Source organism: Ranitomeya imitator, chromosome 4, assembly GCF_032444005.1.
Source record: "Ranitomeya imitator isolate aRanImi1 chromosome 4, aRanImi1.pri, whole genome shotgun sequence".
Taxonomy (NCBI): domain Eukaryota; kingdom Metazoa; phylum Chordata; class Amphibia; order Anura; family Dendrobatidae; genus Ranitomeya; species Ranitomeya imitator.
In genome coordinates, this window is record NC_091285.1 from 483,973,576 (window position 1) to 483,996,643 (window position 23,068).

Below are 23,068 nucleotides of genomic sequence, written 5' to 3' on the forward strand. Positions count from 1 at the left end.
CAAGATGCCATTTCCCACAAGTTTTGCCATATTTCAGAGCTGCAACATTACTGGAGTAACAAAAAGCACAAAGTGTGCAATACTCAGGGACATGGCCAACGTAAGGAAGGCTGAAAAACGACCACCTTTGAACAAGAAACATAAGATGAAACGTCAAGAGTCTGGGCCTAGAAATATCTTAAGACTGACTTTTTTCAAAGGTTTTATGGACTGATGAAATGAGAGTGACTCTTGATGGGCCAGATGGATGGACCAAAGGCTGGCTCAGTAAAGGGCAGAGAGCTCCACTCCGACTCAGATGCCAGCAAGGTGGAGGTGGGGTACTGGTATGGGCTGGTATCATCAAAGATGAACTCGTGGGACCTTTTCGGGTTGAGGATGGAGTGAAGCTCAACTCCCAGACCTACTGCCAGTTCCTGGAAGACAACTTCTTCAAGCATTGGTACATGAAGAAGTCGGTATCGTTCAAGAAAAACATGATTTTCATGCAGGACAATGCTCAGATGCCTCCAACTACTCCACAGCTTGGCTGGCCAATAGAGGTCTCAAAGAAGAAAAAATAATGACATGGCCCCCTTGTTCACCTGATCTGAACCCCATAGAGAACCTGTGGTCCCTCATAAAATGTGAGATCTACAGGGAGGGCAAACAGTCCACCTCTCGGAACAGTGTCTGGGAGGCTGTGGTGGCTGCTGCACGCAATGTTCATCGTAAATAGATCATGCCACTGACAGAATCTATGGATGGAAGGCTGTTGAGTGTCATCATAAAGAAAGGTGGCTATATTGGTCACTAATTTTGTGGGGTTTTGTTTTTGTATGTCAGAAATGTTTATTTCTAAATTTTGTACAGTTATATTGGTTTACCTAGTGAAAATAAACAAGTGAGATGAGAATATATTTGTTTTTTATTAAGTTGCCTAATAATTGCCTAATTTAAAAAAAAAAACCACTCCAACTTCCAAAAATATTAAGCTTTGATATTTGAGTCTTTTGGGTTGATTGAGAACATAGTTGTTGATCAATAATAAAAATAATCCTCTAAAATACAACTCGCCTAATAATTCTGCACACAGTGTATATTAATGTCTGCGATGGATTGGAGACAGTTCTCTAAGTTAGATCAGATAGATCTGGTTTCGAAAACTTATTTTCAGATGCTAGATGAAATCTCATACCACATTCGATTATGGTGATTTGGACCCGTGACTCCTGCAGTCAGTCACTGCTGGAAGAGACCGTTTAAAATCCAACTGGGGAAATGGGGAGCAGTAAGGTAAACATTGGCAGCTGAGTATGTTTATATTTTAATTTATTTAAGCTGTGGGGTTTCATTAGAAAATAAGTTCAGGGCACTCAGTTAATCAGAAATACACTTACGGTATCACATTTTCGAAAAGTTCTAATGTTATGTGGATCTTTCAATTAATGTGTGTAATGTATATTTCTGTTGTTCCATAGGACTGAATAATGAGGAATATCAGGTGGTTATGGGGAATGACACCAGTCATTACATTATTGATGATTTGGAGCCAGCCAGCAATTACACATTTTACATTGTTGCCTACATGCCAATGGGTGCAAGCCAGATGTCGGACCATGTGACACAAAATACACTTGAAGATGGTAAGACATTTCTGCATTGTCTGTTTAATATCAATCCCACCTGATTTTGCATTATGATGATTTCTATGGTATAGCTGCCAATATATCTGTAGACCAGTACTTGGTAAATCAGGAAAAATCCTAGGATCTGGATTGGCAATGTGCCTATGTAGTAGCTGCTGCCACAAAGGTTCTTAGGTTCTTTTCCATTAATGTCTACTGTTATTTAGTCCACATTTGGGTGGTCATCTCAAATATATTGCAATGTACTTGTACATACTTTACCTGTGTGCATACAAAGATATTGTTTTCTCTACAATATAGCAAAATGCTTATTTTTCAGTTCCACTTCGTGCCCCAGAAATCAGTTTAACAAGTCGCAGTCCGACAGATGTTCTAATCTCGTGGCTGACGATCCCACTGAAGTTCCGGCGAGGAAAAATCATCCTGTATCGCTTATCCTTTCGAATGAGCACTGAAAGTTTAGTGCCAGTTCTCGAGCTTCCAGGGACTACACATGAGTATTTTTTGGAAGGCCTGAAACCTGACAGTGTTTACCTGGTTCGTATAGCTGCAGCAACTAAAGTAGGATGGGGAGAATCCTCAGTTTGGACTTCACACAGGACACCCAAAGCAAGCAGCATCAGAGGCAAGTGCTTTGTGAAATTCTTCACTGTCTGTGGCTGGAAGTTATATATTATTTATCTCAACGAGTAATAATGTAGACGTTCTCTAAAATGCTTTCTTCATGAGCAGGAAAATCATCCTTTTTGAGGTTTCTATGTGTTGACAGACACACAAATTTTTTAGGCTAGGTTCACACTAGCGTTTTGCTAAACTGCAGACTTCCTCCAGGAAGCCCCGCCCACGACCGCACCTCTGCCGCTCAGCTCCGCCTACGTCCACATGTGGCCTGGATACCTATCTTTAACATTAGGTACGCAGGTCGGGTTGATGTATGCGTATGCCTCCGCATGCTTTGTTTTGACGAGGCAGAGAAAAAAAAGAAATTCCAAAAAGCTGCGGTCGACAAAACGATGCATGCGGAGGCATCCGCATACATCCGCACAACCTGCATACCTAATGTTAAAGATAGGTACGCAGGCCGCATGCGGACGTAGGCAGAGCTGAACGGCAGAGGTGCGGCCGTGGGAGGGGCTTCACGGAGGAAGTCCGCAGCTAAGCAGAACGCTAGTGTGAAACCGGCCTTAGTTGTCCATTATTTATTGTTCTAAACAAACCCCAAAATAAGCAGTGATTGTTTCAGTATCAGCACACCTTGCCAAAATGGATCCCCTCAAATCACATATACACATGTTAAAAATCAAAACACTCCATGAGGCAGCACAATTCACAATTTTAGTGACCTATATTCTTCATTATTTTTTTGTATAAATCAAGATGGAATAAAACGCCAACATATACTTATAGCTCCATGTTTTTGGTTAGGATGGTCCTTTTAGAAGTAGCAGGATTGGGCTTTGCGCAGATGCCAATAGAGGCACAGGTGCAACCAGCAAGAGATCACACTCGTGACATTTTGGGGGCGTTCCCCCTATTGCAAGACAAGGGGATGCTTGAGAAATGACATCGCCCCCTAAACATTACGAGTCTGATCTCCTGCTGGTTGCAGCCAACATCTCCACAAAGCCCTATCCAGCTGCTTCTAAAGAAGGATCATCCTAACCAAAAGCAGATAGAAGCATATATGTTGGCGTTTTGTGCTATTCTTTGTCACTAATCTCCCACTGATGATCTAGGTAATTCCAGTTATAAAAAGTTTGCATTAGAATTTCAATGTGTGTAGTTCTCTAATTTGTTTTTAAAACCTGTGGAAGAGGAGGTTGAGATAGAATTGCTGGAAATCCTGTGTAGATCATGCAGAACAGAAATGCATGGCTATGACATGTGAGGCGAGAGACGATCAAGTCAGGTAAACTTAGGACTAGCCTCTCTGAATCTAGTTTTATGTGGCAGAAAGCGAAAACAATACGGTATCTCCAATTATGTGACTTTTCTATCGCATAGTTTACAGAGGAATCGACCAGTAGCTAGACTTGATATATCAGTCAGCTTCATCCCTTGCAGTTGCATGTTTAAATCTATTAAAAAATGTAAAGATAATGTGGCTTAAAGAGTTATTGTTATCAAAATATAAGAAAATATAACCTGCACTATGAAAAGATCCAATAGGGAATGTCATCCATCAATTCCAAACACTTAGAATAATTATGTATCCAATTATAATTTTTATACCATCCAAGAAAAGTCAGATAAAAATCCCTAATTTATTAGTGCTGCCTTGGTTGCCGCTACTGGTTGTCATCTTTTAAAGGAAACCTGTCCGCAGATTCTTTGCATTTTTAAAGTAGGGCCAGCACCTGTATGCCCTCTGTTACAACATTCTGTATATGTGTCACCGATAGATTTTATTATACTCCCCTACAAAGTGGCCCAGCATCTCCTCTCTTCTTACAATCACCGTCCTCCTTCTTGCTTCATGTGGACGGATCGTCCTACATCATCCGCACTGTGTTCTTGGCGTTGTGCTCCTACATGTGCTCCCCTGTGTAAGGGCTGCATGGTATTTTGATAGTTCTGCCCTCTTATTACCCAACACTAGTGGTGTAGATTGGGGCAAATTCTCCTGGCCGCCTCCATTATTAAATGATAGTTGCTTTCAAGAGCAGATTCTTCTTGGTGCGGTGTAGTGAGTTCCCGCCTGTTGCTCCTTATACACAGCACAGCATGTGAGTTGAGTTGTTCATTGGCTGCTGTGTTCTCCATAGCCATCAAACGTAATAACAAAGCTCAGTCTTCTTGATGGCTGCTTTATGCGAAGTACACCAGTCTGAAAAACTCCTCTCAACAGCTGCGCACTGCATAGGCAGTTACTGAAATTACATGATTTAAGGGGTATTCCCATCTCAAAGATCCTATGCTAATATGTAATATGCGTAATAATAATAGCAAATACCTCCAATTAGAATTGTAGCATAGTTTTTTGATTTGCTGTGTCTTTCCTCATATGCAGGCATTGCAGGACCTTAGGTCTCCACGGTTACATCCACTGATATAGTGACAGTTAGCAAATTGCTAGTGGTTGTAACCTTGGATACATAAGGTTCTGCAATGCCTGCACATGAGGAAAGAGACATAGCGAGTCAGAAAAACTATACTACATTTCTAATTGGAGGTATTTGCTAATATTATTATTATGTATTATTATTACACCTACTACATGTTGGGATAGGATCTTGGAGATGGGAATACCCCTTTAACTGTGAGTAGATATGAGTGAACCCGGACTGTAAAGTTCGGAGTTGTATCGGACAGTGGTGAGCTCAGAACACTTACTTCTCCTGGAAGTCTGTTTTTCCAGTTCGGTAGTCCGAGTGGGGGAGAGAGATTTTCTGAGTCCGCTCATCCTTACCTGTGATGTTACACGGGGCAGAATAGTTAGTCTGATGACAGATAATGATTGAAGTTATTTGTAAATTGTTTAATCCACAATGTACATGTCCTGTAAGCTACTTTTTTTTCTTACTGAATAACACCATAAAACATGTACATGAAGTATTTTTTATACAATAATAATAATATTTTTATATAGCGCTAACATATTCCGCAGCACGTTGTATAATATTTAATCAAGCAACAAGGTTTATCTTGTGTCATAAATCGTTTGCTGAATGGGCAGGAAACTAATCCTAAGAACACAACACAATGTGCTGCAGAGGACACAGCAACTCACTATGTAGTGAGCGGGGATAACAAGGGCATTGTGCAGCATTACTGCGAGTAAGGAAAAATGCTGATAAAGGCAGAAAGAATTCCCCCAAGGACGACTGAGGAATATTTCCAGGTCAATTTTACATTCTTATATAACGGACATATTTAATGCTTCCCACCATGAGAACATTGTAAAATGTTAATACTAAAAGTGTGACTTTTATTTTACAGCACCAAGATCCCCAGAATTACGCTTGGATCCATTGAACTGCACAACCATTGCTGTGAGATGGCAACAGGATCCCGAGGACCCCGCAACGATTCAAGGCTACAAACTTTACTACAAGGAGGAAGGACAACAGGAGAGTGGGCCCATCCTTCTGGATGTCAAAGACTTTGATTACAACATTGGTGGATTGGGTAAGCGCCAACTTTACTGATAAACCTTCCTGTGTACATTTTAGACCACTCGCATTGAATAGGAAAAGAAAATCTTGGGTATAGGTTCTAATGGAGAATCTACCTTTTATGAATATTATCCCACAGGAATGTGTATCTATAATCTAAAATGAGCTATTTGTTTTTACATTTTGCTTCAGACTAAATATCAGGACTGCATTAAAGGGGTAATCTCCTGAAGTCAACCCCTCGATCGAAATGCATGTGTTAATACAAAAATTGTTGTTGTTTTTTTGTTTTTTTCAACAGTTGAAAAAATGTCACATATTGCTGTATCTCTTTTTACTACTATAAAATATGAAGAATAATTAAAAACTATTTTTACATTTTTAAACACTAGTGGGAGCAGCTGCTGAAATTTGCCATGAAGAACTAGTGTAATACTAGTTTGCATTACGACTGCAGTAAAAGTGGGCTGTATCTGCCCACGTGTGTGAAATCTTTTTTTTTTTTTTTTTTCCTCCCTTTCTGGGCGTTTGCAAAAAGATAAATGATGATGAGGTTTAGGATCACAGTACAGAAACATTTTGTTGGTGACTGCAAATTGATACTGACATAAGGACAGTGTCACTGAGGATGGCTGGCAGCGCCGATTCTGTTAGTTGCTGCTGTTCGCTGTAGCACACACAAAAGGATTAGATACACAGCCTTTGTTGCACGATAACATTAGCTACATTGCTCGGCAGGCTGCATTACACATGATGGGCTTAGATACAGATCATAGCAGACTGCATCATGTGTGACAGGCTTAGATATCTCCCTCAATGAACTGCATCAAGCATGTATTGTGTATCTTAAGCCCATCATGGGCTTGTATACACTATTGAGCAAACTTTTTCACACATGATGGGCTTAGATACACAGATACATCACATATGAGGTGCTTAGATATGTGGCTTTGCTAAGTTAGTAAAAAGTCTCATTTGGTTTTTTTTTACACCAAAATTCTGTCTTACACACTTTATTGAATCAGGCTCTACAAAGTTTTGCCCCAAACATTGTTGCAGGAGACCAATTACTGATTAAAATCTAATTACTCTTTACAGATCAAATAGCTGATAAAATATATACCGGTACATGTCTGACACAAGGTTAAAATAACAGGTGTAGCGAAACCAGGATAATGAAGGCTTCTTGGACTGGGGATCAAGGTAAACTAGTAGACATGGAGACAATTCAACATCAGGAAATGGATAAACAGAAATATCAAGGTACATAAATATATCACCAGGTGATGGTATGTGTCCTTGTAGGCTCTGTTATCCTGGTTTCCATACACCTGTTATTTTATCCCTATGTCATAGACCTGTATAGGTTAAGAGTAATTTGATTTTAATCAGTAACTTTGTTTCCTGCACCAATTTCTTATAGGAAACTTTGGATTGCTACCTAGGTACTCTATTATGGGCGCTACCTTCTGAGACTTTATTTGGTGTTAGTCTACTGGCGGGAGTTCTATCTGAATCTCATTTTTTCATGGATTCAGATTGATCCCTGGACGCAGTGCATAAATGCAGACTAGAAAGATGTTCCGAGTCTGTGCTCAATTATTGTACATATGTCTCATCTTGGTGTAAGCTATCTAAATTTAAGACCAAACTAATAAACCTGACCTATTTCCTTTCTGTCTTCATTCATCTGACATGTTAATTTGGTCCATGGCATGCTATTTCTGTGTTTTGAGAACTGCAGATAAGAGATGTGAAGGAGGTTTCTCCCAGTAATGAAGCTGAGCTGGTGAAAATCACTAATCTCTGCTACTAATGGGGCTGTTGCTGGGCCAGTCAATGGACATTACAGGAATTAAGAAAATGGCCGTATTTACACAAAACGGAGTTTGATAAATTACAATCATAAAAAAAATTAGCGAAGGCGATTACTCAGTTCAGCTTTTCCACAGTCTACTGCGGGTTTCAACCTTCTACCTTTTCGTGTTTCCAAAGTGTTAAATCCTCAACATAATGTTTAGATTTCACTGTTAAAATATTATGTTGATTTCTACATTCTTACAGCAGGTGATAGAGAGAGCAATTTGCTGCTTCATGACTCAATATACCGTATTTTTCAGACTATAAGAAGCACTTTTTAACAAGAAAAGCTCCTGTTAGAAAGTGAGTCATTCTCCCCGATCAGAGATAATGGGGCAGATCAGGAAAGGAAGTTTCCTGGGACCTGAATGGAGGCTTCAGGAGCTGAGCAGCTGAAGGACCTTCCACCGGAATAACTCAAGAACCTTTCAGGCCATGCAACTAATTACATGACCTTAAAGGTCCTTGAGTTAATTGAGTAGACTGTCCTTTAGGACTGTATGTTGCAGAGCTGTGTGTAAATGTGTATGTAGCAGAGCTGTATGTCTGTCTGTAAGGGCTTGCGCGCATCTGCATAAATAAAATCGCTGTTGTGTTGTTCCTGAAAAGTAGGACGAGTGTCATGCGAGTACAATGCAATTTTTATCAAGTAGCATCCTTATGACATGTGTATGCAATGCGTTAACATCAGCTTTGACATAAAGTAATTCTGTCATTTAAAGCTAGTTTTCTATGTGATAAAGCAATCTTTTTTTTTTTTTCAAACTTATTTGAAAAAAATGGTGTGGGATCCCCCATCTCATAGGAAACCCGACATTTCATCAGCTAAATACAGTAAATTCCCAACTCGAACCATCCGAATAGAATAGAAAGAAAGATGTAATTGACATATATAATTAGTGCGGTGCGTGTGTAGCTTACTGTATGTTATTAGATAATAAATAAATGGAAAAAATGATGTGGGATCGCCCTTATATTTTATAACCGGCTGAGGGAAAGAAGGCAGCTGGGGGCTGGTGTTATTATTCTGGGAAGGGGCCAGTATCAATGGATCTTCCCAGCATATTACTAATAGCTCACAGCGGTCTGTGTAGCCTTTACGGGTTTTTAAAAATGGGGAACCTGACAAAAAGACATGGGGTCCCCCCCTATTTTTAATAGCCAGCAAAGGCTAAAAAGACAGCTGCAGGCTGATATTAATAAGTTGGGAAGGAGCCATGGATATCCATGGCCCCCTCACAAACTAATAGCACTCAGCCGCCCCTGAAATGGAGCATCCATTAGATTAGCCTCCGGTCTTTTCACTTGCCCTGGTTGTTCGCAGTATTTTTGGGGTTGATGTCAGCTGTTTTATGTCCTCTGACATCAAGCCCAGGAGTTAGTAAAGAAGAGGTGTAGTAGTCAAAAATAATAGATACTGAGAAAAGTCCTTTAATTAAAAAAAAAAAACACTCTGACCCTATTTTAGCCATTTATTCCCATAGTAATCAAAATTATACTCGTCTGTCTTCCGTAATGCCATAATAAGGAGGTCCCACGGCGATCCCCAACTCTTCCACATCTGGATGGTGTGTTGAGCATTGAAATCAGTAATGTGAGCGTTCAGCATGCCAGCTGGAACAATGAGAATACCATGAGAAATTTAAGTCTGCAGTGACAAGTGGTGACGTAATTAAGGTTACCACAGGTCAAAGGCAGCAGTTCTCATGGTAAGCGCTGTGTGAGCCGGCCTGAGACGTTCTTTAACCTTACTGACGTCACCGCTTGCAGCATGAGCGCTTTCACAACAATGTTTTTGTGTTCCAATACACATGAAGGAAATACATATGTGCATAACAAAACATGTGTAATTGCATTAATTTTCCGGGAGAAATATTTCCTTTCCTGGAACAATTTCAAGGATGCCAAAACTTTTGGCCATGACTGTTTTCCTCCAAAACTCTTACAGTATGTGACCCAGAAGTAAGATAATGTTGTTGAAGCAAAACACTGTGGCCAACCTCACCAATCTTTATTAACCGTGGACTGGAGTAAGGCACATCTTTCTGCTGCTGAACGTCACTGCAAGAAATGTACTCCAGCCTACAAGACTGAAGTCCATTTCTGGCATTATTTATTCCTCTGCATGTCATAAATGTATGATGAATTTATCGGTCATGCTTTGCCACACTATTTCCGCCCAGCACACATAAAGTTAGTTGAGCTGGCCAAGACTGTCATGAAAGCATCAAAAGTTTTATGCATTTAAAGCTGTTTTACATCTGCAGTCAAAGTGCTTGATGAATAGGCCCTTTGTGTTCAGTGTGCTGTATTTAATATTTTACTTCAATGGACAGACAGACGGTTCTTAAAGGGGTTGTTAAATACCCTTTCTCACTCTGAGTGTTTGCCCCCATGAAAATAAAAACAACTATACACCCCTCCTGTGTTGGCACTGTCCAGCCTTGTCTGCACTGACATTTCGGAGGCTCACTTGAAGTATAGACATGTGAGCCCCATGTCCCATCATCACAGGCGTCACTGTCCCTTGCCTTTGGACATATAAGCAATCAGGAGAAAGTGAGGGCTGCGGCTGGTCTCTCACTTCCTCTTGATTGCTTTAACGAATGTGGGGACTGTTATGCCAGTGTTGAGCTCCAGTGTCGTAACAACTTCACATGAGCCCCAGAAACATGAGTGCTGACACCACTGAAACAGCGCCGGCACGGGAGGTGAGTATAGGTGTTTTTATTTTCATGGTGGTATACATTCTGAGTGAGAAGGGGTTGTCCTCGTAGATGACAACCCCTTTAACTAGTTTTAACTGGACAACCCCATTATGACCTATCTGCAAGAGTGATCACTTGATAATTGGAGGGTGTCGCATCGTTCAGTCCCACATTAATCAGAAGGTCCAAGAATTTTTATCCCAGTCAGAAAATGGTGCGGCAGGTCTGTCTCCCAACCACTGCTCCACTCATTTTCTAATAGGATTCTGCAACAAGCAGAGTGCAGCGGTCCAGCATGATCACTGTTGCTCCATTTTAATGGAGATAAAGGTGCCCCATTCTGCTTATCGATGCAGGACCTAATGGTCGGTCCCCCGCTAATCAGTCATTTATAACTTGTGTTATGGGAAGGGGATAACTTGTTTTCACGAGACAACCCCTTTAAATGTTCCATATCTTTTAACTATGTACCATTACATTTATTTTGCCAATATATAGGCAAAGTCTTGATTCCTATAAACATACCAGTATGCAATCAAAATGCCTGAGAATATAAAGCAGATGTATTGTGTTGGCAATGACCCATGACAACATAAGCCCTAGTTCCTTGCTAGAAGTGTGATGTGAAGTCTCCACTTGACGTACCAGAAACCTTTATTACAGATTCCGGAAGTTGTGTTTTTCATTCTTTCATTTCAATTTGAATGTGTCAGTGTTTTAATGGGTTTCTTTGTGGCAAGCACTTTGAAGATCGAGTTGTCCGGATTTCATTAAATGGTTTAGAAGAAAATGAATTATGTGGCTATGTTCACGAGGTTCAAGATAGCTTTTGTTGTTGGAGAATTTATGCAGACTCCTTAGTGTCAGGTGAGAGTTTGGACTCCGAGGTCGTGGTGTAGTATTTAGAGGAAGGAGAGGAAAGAACGCGGGTTGACCCTAGAATAAAGAGACTACTTTAATAATGAAACATTAGGGTTGCCTATTAAAATGCATTGTACCTTAAGTGCTACTTTAGTAGGATTAGGTGAAAAAGCCTTCTCTTGTAGTATGTTTGTAGCATTCTGCATTATTTAGCCTGAGAATTTACGCCGGCTATTTGTGCCTCGTGGAGGCAGCATTTTTTATGATCTTATGATTTGACTACTAAAGTTAGCTGATTGGTGGTAGATCATTGTGATAAGTAATGCATTGTAATATCCTGACAATTTATTTGCTAACCTGGTTCTACAGGTTGTGTCAGTAAAAGCAGCGCGCCTATTGCACAGTTCTCCTTTTATACCTATGGAAGTCATTGTTAATCATTAGACTTCTCCACAAGAATATTCTGCGTTTAATCCCTTTTGGCCTTGAATGTTTAGTTGAGTTATGACTGTTGTTTGCGGGGCTGTGCTTCTGCGATGCTCTTTTGTGATTATAGAGGGGTCTGTCAAGCCCCCTCCTCCCTTATTCCTTCAGGGCAGGAACAGATATTTAGCACATAGTTTAATGACATTTTTGTTAAAAGAAGGGTAAAATCTCCTGGGATTGAAGAGGCCAGTAGGTGAAAGGTGATGGGGAGGCAGTAAAGAAAAAGTGCGCTTTGCTTCCTGGCTGGGAGCATTCAGTCTCCCTTCTTTGCAGATGATAATCTTGGAGAGTGGCACACAGAAGACTCTTATGTCCTCCAAATCTGGTTTACCTCAAAGCACTAAGTATACGCTTTACTTCTAAACCATAGATGCTTTTACAAACGCCACTAATGCCTTTCCAAAGAGCTAACACATGGAATGTCGAAACGTACAGTCTCCTATATGTCCACAAATGTACTGCAATGCAAACGTTATAATGCCAAATACCAACCGTTGGTCTCCACAAGCTAGCGTAAGACCTGCAGCATATTCTCATAGGGCTCCTTTCCATCGAGCAGCAAAAATCATCTGGTTGCAAATGCACTCTGTGCTCCTGTGGGGAAGTTGAAAAAAGTCTTGGGTTAAGTTGGAATTGTTTCTTGTTTTGAAACGCACACACGCACTGGGTGAAATCAGTATTGAACACGTAACCAATTTTCTAAGTAAATATATTTCTAAAGGTACTATTGACATGAAATTCCCAACAGATATGGGCACAACCCATCCAATGCACACAGGCAAAGAAATCAAACCATAGATGTCCATCAATTAAGTTATGTGTAATAATGAGAAATTACATAGGAAAAAAGTATTGAACACACTTACTGAAATGTAATTCATACTTCTTACAAAAGCCTTAGTTGGTGATGATGACCCCTTCAGACACCTCCTGTATGGAGAAACTAGTCACATGCATTGCTCATGTGTGATTTTGGCCCATTCTTCCACACAAATACTCTTGAAATCCTGAGTGTTTTGTGGGCTCTGTCTATGAACTCTGAGCTTTAGTTCCTTCCATACATGCTGGATTCAGGTCATGTGATTGGCTGTGTCATTCTAGCTTATTTATTTCTTTCTCCAAAACCAATTGAGAGTATTCTTGTATGGGTGTTTGGGATCTTTGTTTTGCTGAAATGTCCACCCGCCTTTCATCTTCATCATCCTGGTAGATGGCAGCAGATTTTTATCAAGAATGTCTCAATACATTTGTCAGTTAATCATTCCTTCAGTTATATGAAGTTTGCAGGTGCCGTATGATGAAAAATAGCCCCACACCATGATGTTCCCACCTCCAAACTTCACTTTTGTTATGGTGTTTTGGGGGTGATTTGCAGTGCCTTTTGACTTTCAAACATGGTGTGTATTATGACATCTAAAGAGTTCAATTTTGGTCTCATCTGACCAGACAATATTCTCCTAGTGTTTCACAGGCTTGTCTAAATGTTAAGCAAGCTTTAAACGCTCTTGAACATTGTTTTTCTTCAGCATTGGAGTCTTTTGTGGTGAGCATGCATTCAGGCTATGGAGATTGAGTGTATTGCATATAGTTTTCTTTGAAACAATTGTAAATGCTGATTCCATATTTACATGTAGCTCTCCACAGGTGGTCCTTGGCTCTTGGACAACTCTTCTGATAATTATTTTCACTCCTCTGTCTGAAATCTTGCGAGAAGCACCTGGTCGTTGCCAGTTTATGAAGAAAAAGGTGGCCTTTCCACTTCCGGATTAAGGCCCCAACAGTGCTCACTGGAAATGGCCTCCGTATGTTGTGCACCAATAAGGTTGCAACATTTTTGAGACGGCTCCACTGGGTTTACTCATCATTAGATGTTTCTTGTGTGGCCCCTTGTTGAAGAGACACCTTTTTTACATGCTATCAGTTGAACTAGCTGATAATTTTTCCCTGAGTGGCAAGATTGTTTTTTAATGACTGATAGACTTTAGCTGGTTTCATAACTTTCCATGGCTTTTTGCATCTCATCTTGTATTCAATACTTTTTCCCTGAGTCATTTCTGATTATTACACAACTTAATTTATGGACATATATGGTTTAATTTATTTTCATGTGTGGAATGGATGGATTTTTACCAACATCTGATGAGAATTACATGTCAATAGCACCTTTAGAAACCTAGTTACTTAGAAAATTATTAACGTTTTCAATACTTATTTCACCCGCTGCAGATACATATACTCATGCATATACATATTCACACTCACTCACACATACTCACACACGCTCATCCACACACGCTCATCCATACACACTCATCCATACACACTCATCCATACACACTCATCCATACACACTCATCCATACACACTCATCCATACACACTCATCCATACACACTCATCCATACACACTCATCCATACACACTCATCCATACACACTCATCCATACACACTCATCCATACACACTCACCCACACACACTCACCCACACACAACACATACGTAAATATACTCACCTACACAAATAAAGATGTGTTAATGCATATCTGACTTTTTGCTTTCCAGAAATCATTCACATTTAGATGGTTTTTAACACACGTGGTAGTGAATATCTGACTCTTTGCTAGAGTCCCTGATGGTATGGTTAGACTTGGCTCTAGATGCACGCCAGGTGCTACTCCAGGACAGACCTCTGACACACAGTAGGGGAAGGAAGATGAAATGGGTGGGCACGGCTGGTATTACAGTAAGGGTACCGTCACACTTAGCGACGCTGCAGCGATACCGACAACTATGCCGATCACTGCAGCGTCGCTGTTTGGTCGCTGGAGAGCTGTCACACAGAGCTCTCCAGCGACCAACGATCCCGAAGTCCCTGGGTAACCAGGGTAAACATCGGGTTACTAAGCGCAGGGCCGCGCTTAGTAACCCGATGTTTACCCTGGTTACCAGCGTAAACGTAAAAAAAAACCAGTACATACTTACCTACCGCTGTCTGTCCCCGGCGCTGTGCTTTTCTGCACTCCTCTGCACGGACTGTGAGCACAGCGGCCGGAAAGCAGAGCGGTGACGTCACCGCTCTGCTTTCCGGCCGCTGTGCTCACAGCCAGTGCAGGAGGAGTGCAGAGAAGCAGAGCGCTGGGGACAGACAGCGGTAGGTAAGTATGTACTGTTTTTTTTTTTTTACGTTTACGCTGGTAACCAGGGTAAACATCGGGTTACTAAGCGCGGCCCTGTGCTTAGTAACCCGTTGTTTACCCTGGTTACCAGTGAAGACATCGCTGGATCTGTGTCGCACACGCCGATCCAGCGATGTCCACGGGAGATCCAGCGACGAAATAAAGTTCTGCACTTTCTTCAGCGACCAACAATCTCCCAGCAGGGGCCTGATCGTTGGTCGCTGTCACACATAACGATTTCCTTAACGATATCGTTGCTACGTCACAAAAAGCAACGATATCGTTATGTGTGACGGTACCTTAAGGCACAGCAGGTGCTGACAGGCATGACTGGTATACAGGAAGACACAGCTGGGATACAGGATGGCATGGTGGGTGCTGGCAGGCACGACTGATATACAGGAAGGAACGGCGGGTACTGGCAGGCATGGCTGGTATACAAGACGGCACGGCAGGTGCTGGCAGGCACGTCTGGTATACAGGAAGGAACGGCGGGTTCTGGCAGGCACGGTTGGTATACAGGAAGGCACGGTGGGTGCTGGTAGTTACTGACAGGAACTGGCAGGTATATAAAGACCAGGATCTGACAACTAGCAAGCGTGCACACATACTGACAGAACACCGTTGCTCAGGCACCTCCCAACAGGTGGAGGTGCCTTACATAATAAGTGTCTCCCAGCTATTGGCTGTGGACATTTTAGGACCGTGCGCTCTGTCTCTTAAGAGAACGGGAGCCAGTGTGCCCTAAGCACAGTGCTTGGATATCTGCCAGATGTTCACAGCATCATGAGGAAGTGAGGGCCGGTGTGGTGAGTGAGTCTGCGTTCCTGCTGGAGAGAGAACAATGGGAATCGCGCTGGAACGCCAGCCCCACAGGTATTAACAGTTTTGTGAAGAATTATACACATTAGGTGTTTTTACATGTTATAATGATATTTCCATGAGCAGAGGACCATTCAGACGAGCCTACTATGTCTGAGTGTCCGCATCGGGAAGGCATACACTTCCAAAAATTATGCACGACAGAGCACATGTTCACTCTCTCTCTATTACACTCTATCTCTATTACACTCTGTTACACTCTCTCTGTCTGTTACTCTCTGTCTGTTACTCTCTGTCTGTTACACTCTCTCTCTGTTACTCTCTCTGCTACTCTCTGCTACTCTCTCTGCTACTCTCTCTGCTACTCTGTTACTCTTACTCTGTTACTCTCAATTCAAATTCAATTCAAATGAGCTTTATTGGCAGGACTAAGTACATGTTAGCATTGCCAAAGCACTCTCTTTCTCTGTTACACTCTGTTACACTCCAACTCTCTCACACTCAGTTACACTCTCTCTCTGTTACACTCTCTCTGTTACTCTCTCTGTTACGCTCTCTGTTACTCTCTCTCTCTGTTACTCTCTCTCTGTTACTCTCTCTCTCTGTTACTCTCTCTCTGTTACTCTCTCTCTGTTACTCTCTCTCTCTGTTACTCTCTCTCTGTTACTCTCTCTGTTACTCTCTCTGTTACTCTCTCTGTTACTCTCTCTGTTACTCTCTCTGTTACTCTCTCTGTTACTCTCTCTGTTACACTCTCTGTTACACTCTCTTACACTCTCTGTTACACTCTCTCCTACACTCTCTGTTGCACTCTCTGTTGCACTCTCTCTGTAGCACTCTATTGCACTCTCTCTGTTGCACTCTCTGTTGCACTCTCTCTCTGTTGCACTCTCTCTGTTGCACTCTCTCTGTTGCACTCTCTCTGTTGCACTCTCTCTGTTACACTCTCTCTGTTACACTCTCTCTGTTACACTCTGTTACACTCTCTCTGTTACACTCTCTCTGTTACACACTCTGTTACACTGTCTCTTTGTTGCACTCTCTCTTTGTTGCACTCTCTCTTTGTTGCACTCTGTTACACACTCTCTCTGTTACACACACACTCTCTCTCTCTGTTTCTCTGTTACTCACTCTCTCTGTTACTCTTTATTTATAGATAGGTTTATATCAATACCATTGACAATTATTAATAAGTTTTTCCTTCAGATTGCCAATAGTTGATAATTATGCTGAAGTTTAATTTGCATCTAACGCAGAGGGCAGTAATCCAATATGCTGAGAAACTTTCATTAACTTCAGTAGAGATTTCAGCCTGTGGCACTCCATTCTGGGAAATACAAGATCACTTCTGAAGAGAGATTATTTAGGGCATATGCAGGTAGCACAATTTAAAATATATTGCTATAATATGCCTTTACAATCAAATCTAAGTTCTCATTGAGTGCTTGTTGTATTGGCTATAATATACTATGTATATGGATGGCTTCTATACCTTTGTACAACACTTACTGTATTAAAAGGGAAGGAGCTAAAAGACAAAGCACTTCCAAAAGATTGTGATTTAAATGTAGACATCTGGAATTTAAAAGCTAAAACTCAGTGATCCTTGATAATAGCAGATCTCTGCTTTAGAAAAAGTGAAGCCTTAAGGCCTTTTTCAGATGTCACTGACTTACAATCTGTGAAAAGACTTCTATGTATATTTACCAAATCTGTGAAATATAACTATGTTTTATTTTTATTTTATTTTTTTTTTACTAACAGTCAGTGTTGCGTTGGCCATGCATGATGGAATATACCAAATCTTCTTTTGATATGCATAGCAAGTTATACAAAGTTGTCACTTAGACTATATTTGCAATATTGCAGTTACTGGTAAGTCCCCTGTGGCACTTTGTGGCTTAAACATTAGCTACCAAGTTACTGGTTAACTAAATGAATGCCATTGTCTTGTTGGCCTCCCACCTTAGTTTTGCATTTGAAAAGAAACTCAAACCATAAAAAAGGGCAAATATCTCAGCAGCCAAGAAAATAAAAACACTTATATTATGCCAATCAGAACAAAATATCACGCCTCTGAGTAGCAAACCAATATTAGGCCAGGATTAACAAGGCTCCTGAACTGCATTTTTTACTGGAGGCGGCAAATATATCAACTTCCATTTACATATGGGTGCTTTTGTTCTGATTAACTGAGAGCAGGTTGTGTTTATTGCCTAAATGCCCCATATACATTAGACTAACATTGGCCAAACCCGCCCGTCAATATCTGCCAACAGGCTGTATATGGGGGGCTCCTGACACCCAACTCTCCCAACAGATGGTGTCAGGGGAAGAAACTGATCCCATATGTTCAGTTTTAGTCACTCGAGTTTGCCCAGGGTGCTCAGGTATGCACCGAGTATCGCGGGTTCTCGAGTGACATGTTCAAGTGTATGCAGCCTTATGCTTTGGGGCTGTTGGACAGCTACAAAACATGGGGGAATTGCCTGACAAACTCAAGCAATCTCCGAATGTTTTGTAGCTAAAAGCCGCAAAACATGCAGGTACAAGGACTCAAAGATGTCACTCGAGCACCCGCGATACCCTGGGCATACCCAGACACCCTAGCCAAACTTGAGAGATGAGCATTTTTGCTCGTCACTACTTCTGATCCCTTTGTTCTCAGTGCGATAAGCTATCACCATCGGAATGGGTCTCAAACCCAGCACCACCAATTGCTCAGCTTGTATTGTTCCAGCGACCAGGTGTAAAGATTTAATGGAGGTGATCTTCTCAGCACCTATCAACTTGGTTAGTGGCCAAAGGAGTGGTATTTAATATGTGGCCATAGAATCAATTTATCTTTGTTTGGCGTTTAGTTATATAATTTGTCATAATACTAATTCAATACAATCTTGTGCCATCCAGTAAAAGGTATGTGGGTGATGGCGAGCTGAAAAAATAGCTTGTGTTCAGAGAAGAACACATCTACAGACCACTTTAAATACATGAAGGCCATGGTGGGATGTCTCACAATCTCTGGTCCGTGGGGTATTTTTATTCATGGTTGGATGTCTTGTGCTGTGGCACTGCGGAAGTGCAACATTTTACCTTTTTATAGAATTGTAGAGATTTTTCACAAAATCTTTGCATTATATCAGATGATTTACTAACGAGTCAGGAATGAAGAACTAAAAGTGGTGTAGCCGCAAACCACAGATGTTAAATGACCTACTGATAACTGTGTCTTTTATCAGCTGGCTGTGACCTCCTGATCTTTAAAGAGAAGGTCTCCGTTGCTAAGAAAGCAGAACTCTTAGATTGATAAAGGAGATGCAATGGGAAGATAGCATTGCTGACTTGACATGTCTTTAAGATCCCCCAAGAAGTTATTTGTTGGGAGGTCTTATCATTGAGATGTTGTTGGCTGGATATATTCTACTTTACATTTTTACTGTTGGTGAAGAATAAAGCACATAACATGGTGACACATGTCTGCAAGTTGTGGCCTTTAAAAGTACTAATGACAGAATTGTACCCTCAGATATCTAGTTAACCAAACAAAGGCGTCTTGGTTTTAATAGAGTTGAGCTATCCAACATGATATTATTTATCTATATGTCATCATTATGAAGAGAAAAGTACAATATACTACAGTACTATATTGCTTCAAAGCTGAATAGGTAAAAAAATACACAAAAATAGTGATCCAAGTGCAACACCATTAGTGAATCACAACCTCAACCAGCAATATATGGTAAGGAATAACCAAAGCCGACACTACATATGAAGCAATACTTATGTTTATTATTATTATTATTATTATTATTATTATTATTATTATTATTATTATTATTATTATTATTTTTATGTTTCCACCTGCAGTAAGTAGTAAATGTTGCATATGGACAAAACAAGCAGCACCTACAAAGAAAAATGGGCCAAAAATGCAGATCAAATTCAAGTAAAATTACATAGACAGTAGTTTACATAGTCAATTTTAAATAGTAAGCATTTTGGAAAACACTATGCATATGATTTGTGAAAGAAAAAAAAATGAAATTTTGCAAACACCAATTCATAGGATTATGTCGTTACCAATTTTACTTTGCAGATTATATTTGTTCAGTGTTAGAGGCCTGATTTATACTTAGCACTCCAACAGTCCATGGTGTCCATTTAATTTCCCTGCAGTATTTTTTTTTTTTTTCTGGTGATTTATCTGGAAATTCTCATATTGCCAAACCTGAAATGATCCTCAGCTTTAATTAACATCATGTAAATATATAACACCCGTATCATGGATGTATAAACAGAGATCTGTATTGAACTATAGATAGATGTGTGTATAGAAGTATTAGATTTCAGTAATGAAGGCTCGGTGGCTACGTCAAATTTTAAATTACAGCATGTTGACTTTCCAATAATTTACTGGCTTAGATAGTAATCAGGTTTTGTAGGCATCTCTACAGGCAACAGATCTGGGCTTCTATTGATCACTAGGTTACACGTGACAAAACATGACAAACACTCTTAATAAAAAAAAATTGAGTAAACCTCTAGGCTTACTTGAATTAATGCAAGGTCATGATGTTGCTTGCAAAATATGGAGCTTCTTACCTAGCGGTGGCTGGAATATTAAGCCATCATTATCCCCTTTTGCTTCATCTCTCAATGAAATGTAATTAGTTTTCTCCTGTTGTATATATTCAAGTGGACTTGGTGTAGCAATTAATCTTGGTTATCCTATTTGCTAAGGTAACACATTGACACCATATTTATCACCAGGTGCCACAATTTCAGTTAAATGTAGAAAGCCATAACCCGAATGTATCCCGTTAAATCTGCTTTTACTGTACCTGTGAAATATTGTCGTTGATTTCCCCTACAGTGGCAGCTTTTGGGATAATTAAGTGTTACATGACAGTTATTCAGATGAATGGTTGTCTATGTAATATGTTGACTGCTTGGGTTCGCCAGACTTAGAGATGCTGCTGGAGAACTGCGGCTCTTTATTTTAGCCTCTATGATGCCGTTTGCACTAATAAGGCATATGGACCAGGGGTTTAGTGTAAGGATCCCACTTAATCAATATTCCTAACCTTCTTATGCCCCTTTGAGTTGACCTGACAGAGGAGGATATTGATTTGCAAACAGACCTACATTTTTCAGTTTTTAGCAGACTTGGGTATTAGCAGTTTTCCTGATACTGACACGAATTGATTTCCATGTTGCTGAAAGTGAATATGCGTCCTCTGCTTTGGAAACAAAAAGAGACACAGACTATGCACACAGTGGGATCAGCTTAATATAACAAATTTTATTATAGATATACCACCTCACCGCGTCACCGCTCTGCTTTCCGGCCGCTGTGCTCACAGTGCGTGCAGGAAAGCAGAGCGCCGGAGGACAGACAGCGGAAGGTAAGTATGAAGCGTTTGTTTTTTTTACTTTTAGGATGGTAACCAGGGTAAACATCGGGTTACTAAGCGCGGCCCTGCGCTTAGTAACCCAATGTTTACCCTGGTTACCAGCGAAGACATCGCTGAATCGGCGTCACACATGCCGATTCAGCGATGTCAGCGGGAGAGCCAGCGACCAAATAAAGTTCTGGCCTTCTAGCCCCGACCAACGACATCACAGCAGGATTCTGATCGCTGCTGCGTGTCAAACTGAACGATATCGCTAGCCAGGACGCTGCAACGTCACGGATCGCTAGCGATATCGTTTAGTGTGAAGGTACCTTTACAAAGGCTATCTGTGGGGGAGACCTGTTCAATTTTGATCCAAGTTTCGGATCAAAATTGGAAATAGAAGTCTGTGGGTCCGTGAAAAAAATCAGATTACACTTGGATGACATCTGAATGTGGTCTGATTTTCACAGGCTGACAGAGTGGAGAAGGTGAAGAAGTGTTTGGGTTTTTTTTTTTTTTGGTGTGTTGTTTTTTGTTTGTTTTTTTTTAATTCTCCACATCTGAGAAAAGTGATGACACTCTGATCATGGACTGATCAGTATAATCAGATTTTTTTTTTTTTCAGATATGGAGTAATTAATCATGTGAACACCTACCCTAAGCCTCGTTCACAGCTGTTTCTGCTACAGTTAATGACTGTTTCAACCTACATGTAAAAATGATGAGCATTATCAATTGTTTATTATAATTGGTTACTCATACACCTGACTGTCTGTGCAACTGTACCTAATAGGCTATGTGCACACGATCCGGAACCCGCAGTGCTTTGGATGCAACGCATGTTTGCTGCGTCCAAAGTGTTGCCGTCTGTTGAACTCAGGTGAATCCGCATGTGTTCATTGAGCCGTGCGGATTCACCGCGTTCAACACATTCTATTGTGAAATTTCTAGCATCTCTGCAAGAGAAATTGACATGCCTCGTTCTGGAGAAACGCGCCGCATGTCAGTCTCCGCTGGAGATCCGCTGGCATATGTGGACACATAGTGGACATGGGATTTCTTAAAATCCCATCCACCATGCTGTAACATCTGGCTGCTGTGGGTTTGATGCTGCTTCAAACCCGCAGAGATTATTGATCGTATGCACATACCCTAAGAATTGATTCTGTTTTAAAGGCAAATGGTGGTCACACCGAATATTGATGTGAATTAGATTTCTCTTTTGTTCATTCACTTTGTAAATTTTGGTGATAGATATTATTATTATTATTATTTATTGTTATAGCGCCATTTATTCCATGGCGCTTTACATGTGAGGAGGGGTATACATAATAAAAACAAGTACAATAATTTTAAACAATAGAAGTCATAACTGGTACAGGAGGAGTGAGGACCCTGCCCGCGAAGGCTCACAATCTACAAGGGATGGGTGAGAATACAGTAAATAAATGATTAACACTTCTATTTTTTAAAGCATTATTACTTTGCAGCATTTTTCCACACCTGTCTAAAACTACTTTTACACAGTACTGAGTAGGTTTGGGAGTGTGTATATGCAAGGGCTTCTCACTGAATTAGAATATTATCAAAAAGTTAATTAATTTCAGTTCTTCAATGCAAAAAGTGAAACTCGTATATTATATAGTTATTACAAACAGTGATTTATTTCAAGTGTTTATTTCTGTTAATGTTGATGATTATGGCTTACAGCCAATGAAAACCCCAAAATCATTATCTCAGTACATTAGAATACTTTATAACATCAGCTTGAAAAAGGATTTTAAAAACCGAAAGTTGGCCTACTGAAATGTGTGTTCAGTAAATTCACTTGGCTCCTTTTGCATCAATTACTGCATCAATGCGGCGTGGCACGAAGGCGATCAGCCTGTGGCACTGCTGAGAAGTTACGGAAGCCCAGGTTGCTTTGCTAGCCGCTTCAGCTTGTCAGCATTGTTGGGTCTGGTGTCTCATCTTCCTCTTGATAATACCTCATAGATTGTCTATGGGATTAAGGTC

The 23,068-nt window shown here is 40.6% G+C and overlaps 1 protein-coding gene across 1 annotated transcript in view; it reads left to right on the forward strand.

Moving 5' to 3' along the window:
* Window positions 1-23,068, forward strand: part of PRTG (protogenin) — a 217,007-nt gene that overhangs the window by 117,919 nt on the left and 76,020 nt on the right. Inside the window, exons 9-11 of the mRNA XM_069765951.1 lie at window positions 1,461-1,625; window positions 1,948-2,253; window positions 5,568-5,756. Coding sequence (XP_069622052.1) covers window positions 1,461-1,625; window positions 1,948-2,253; window positions 5,568-5,756 — 660 coding nt within the window. The remainder of the gene's footprint in view (window positions 1-1,460; window positions 1,626-1,947; window positions 2,254-5,567; window positions 5,757-23,068) is intronic.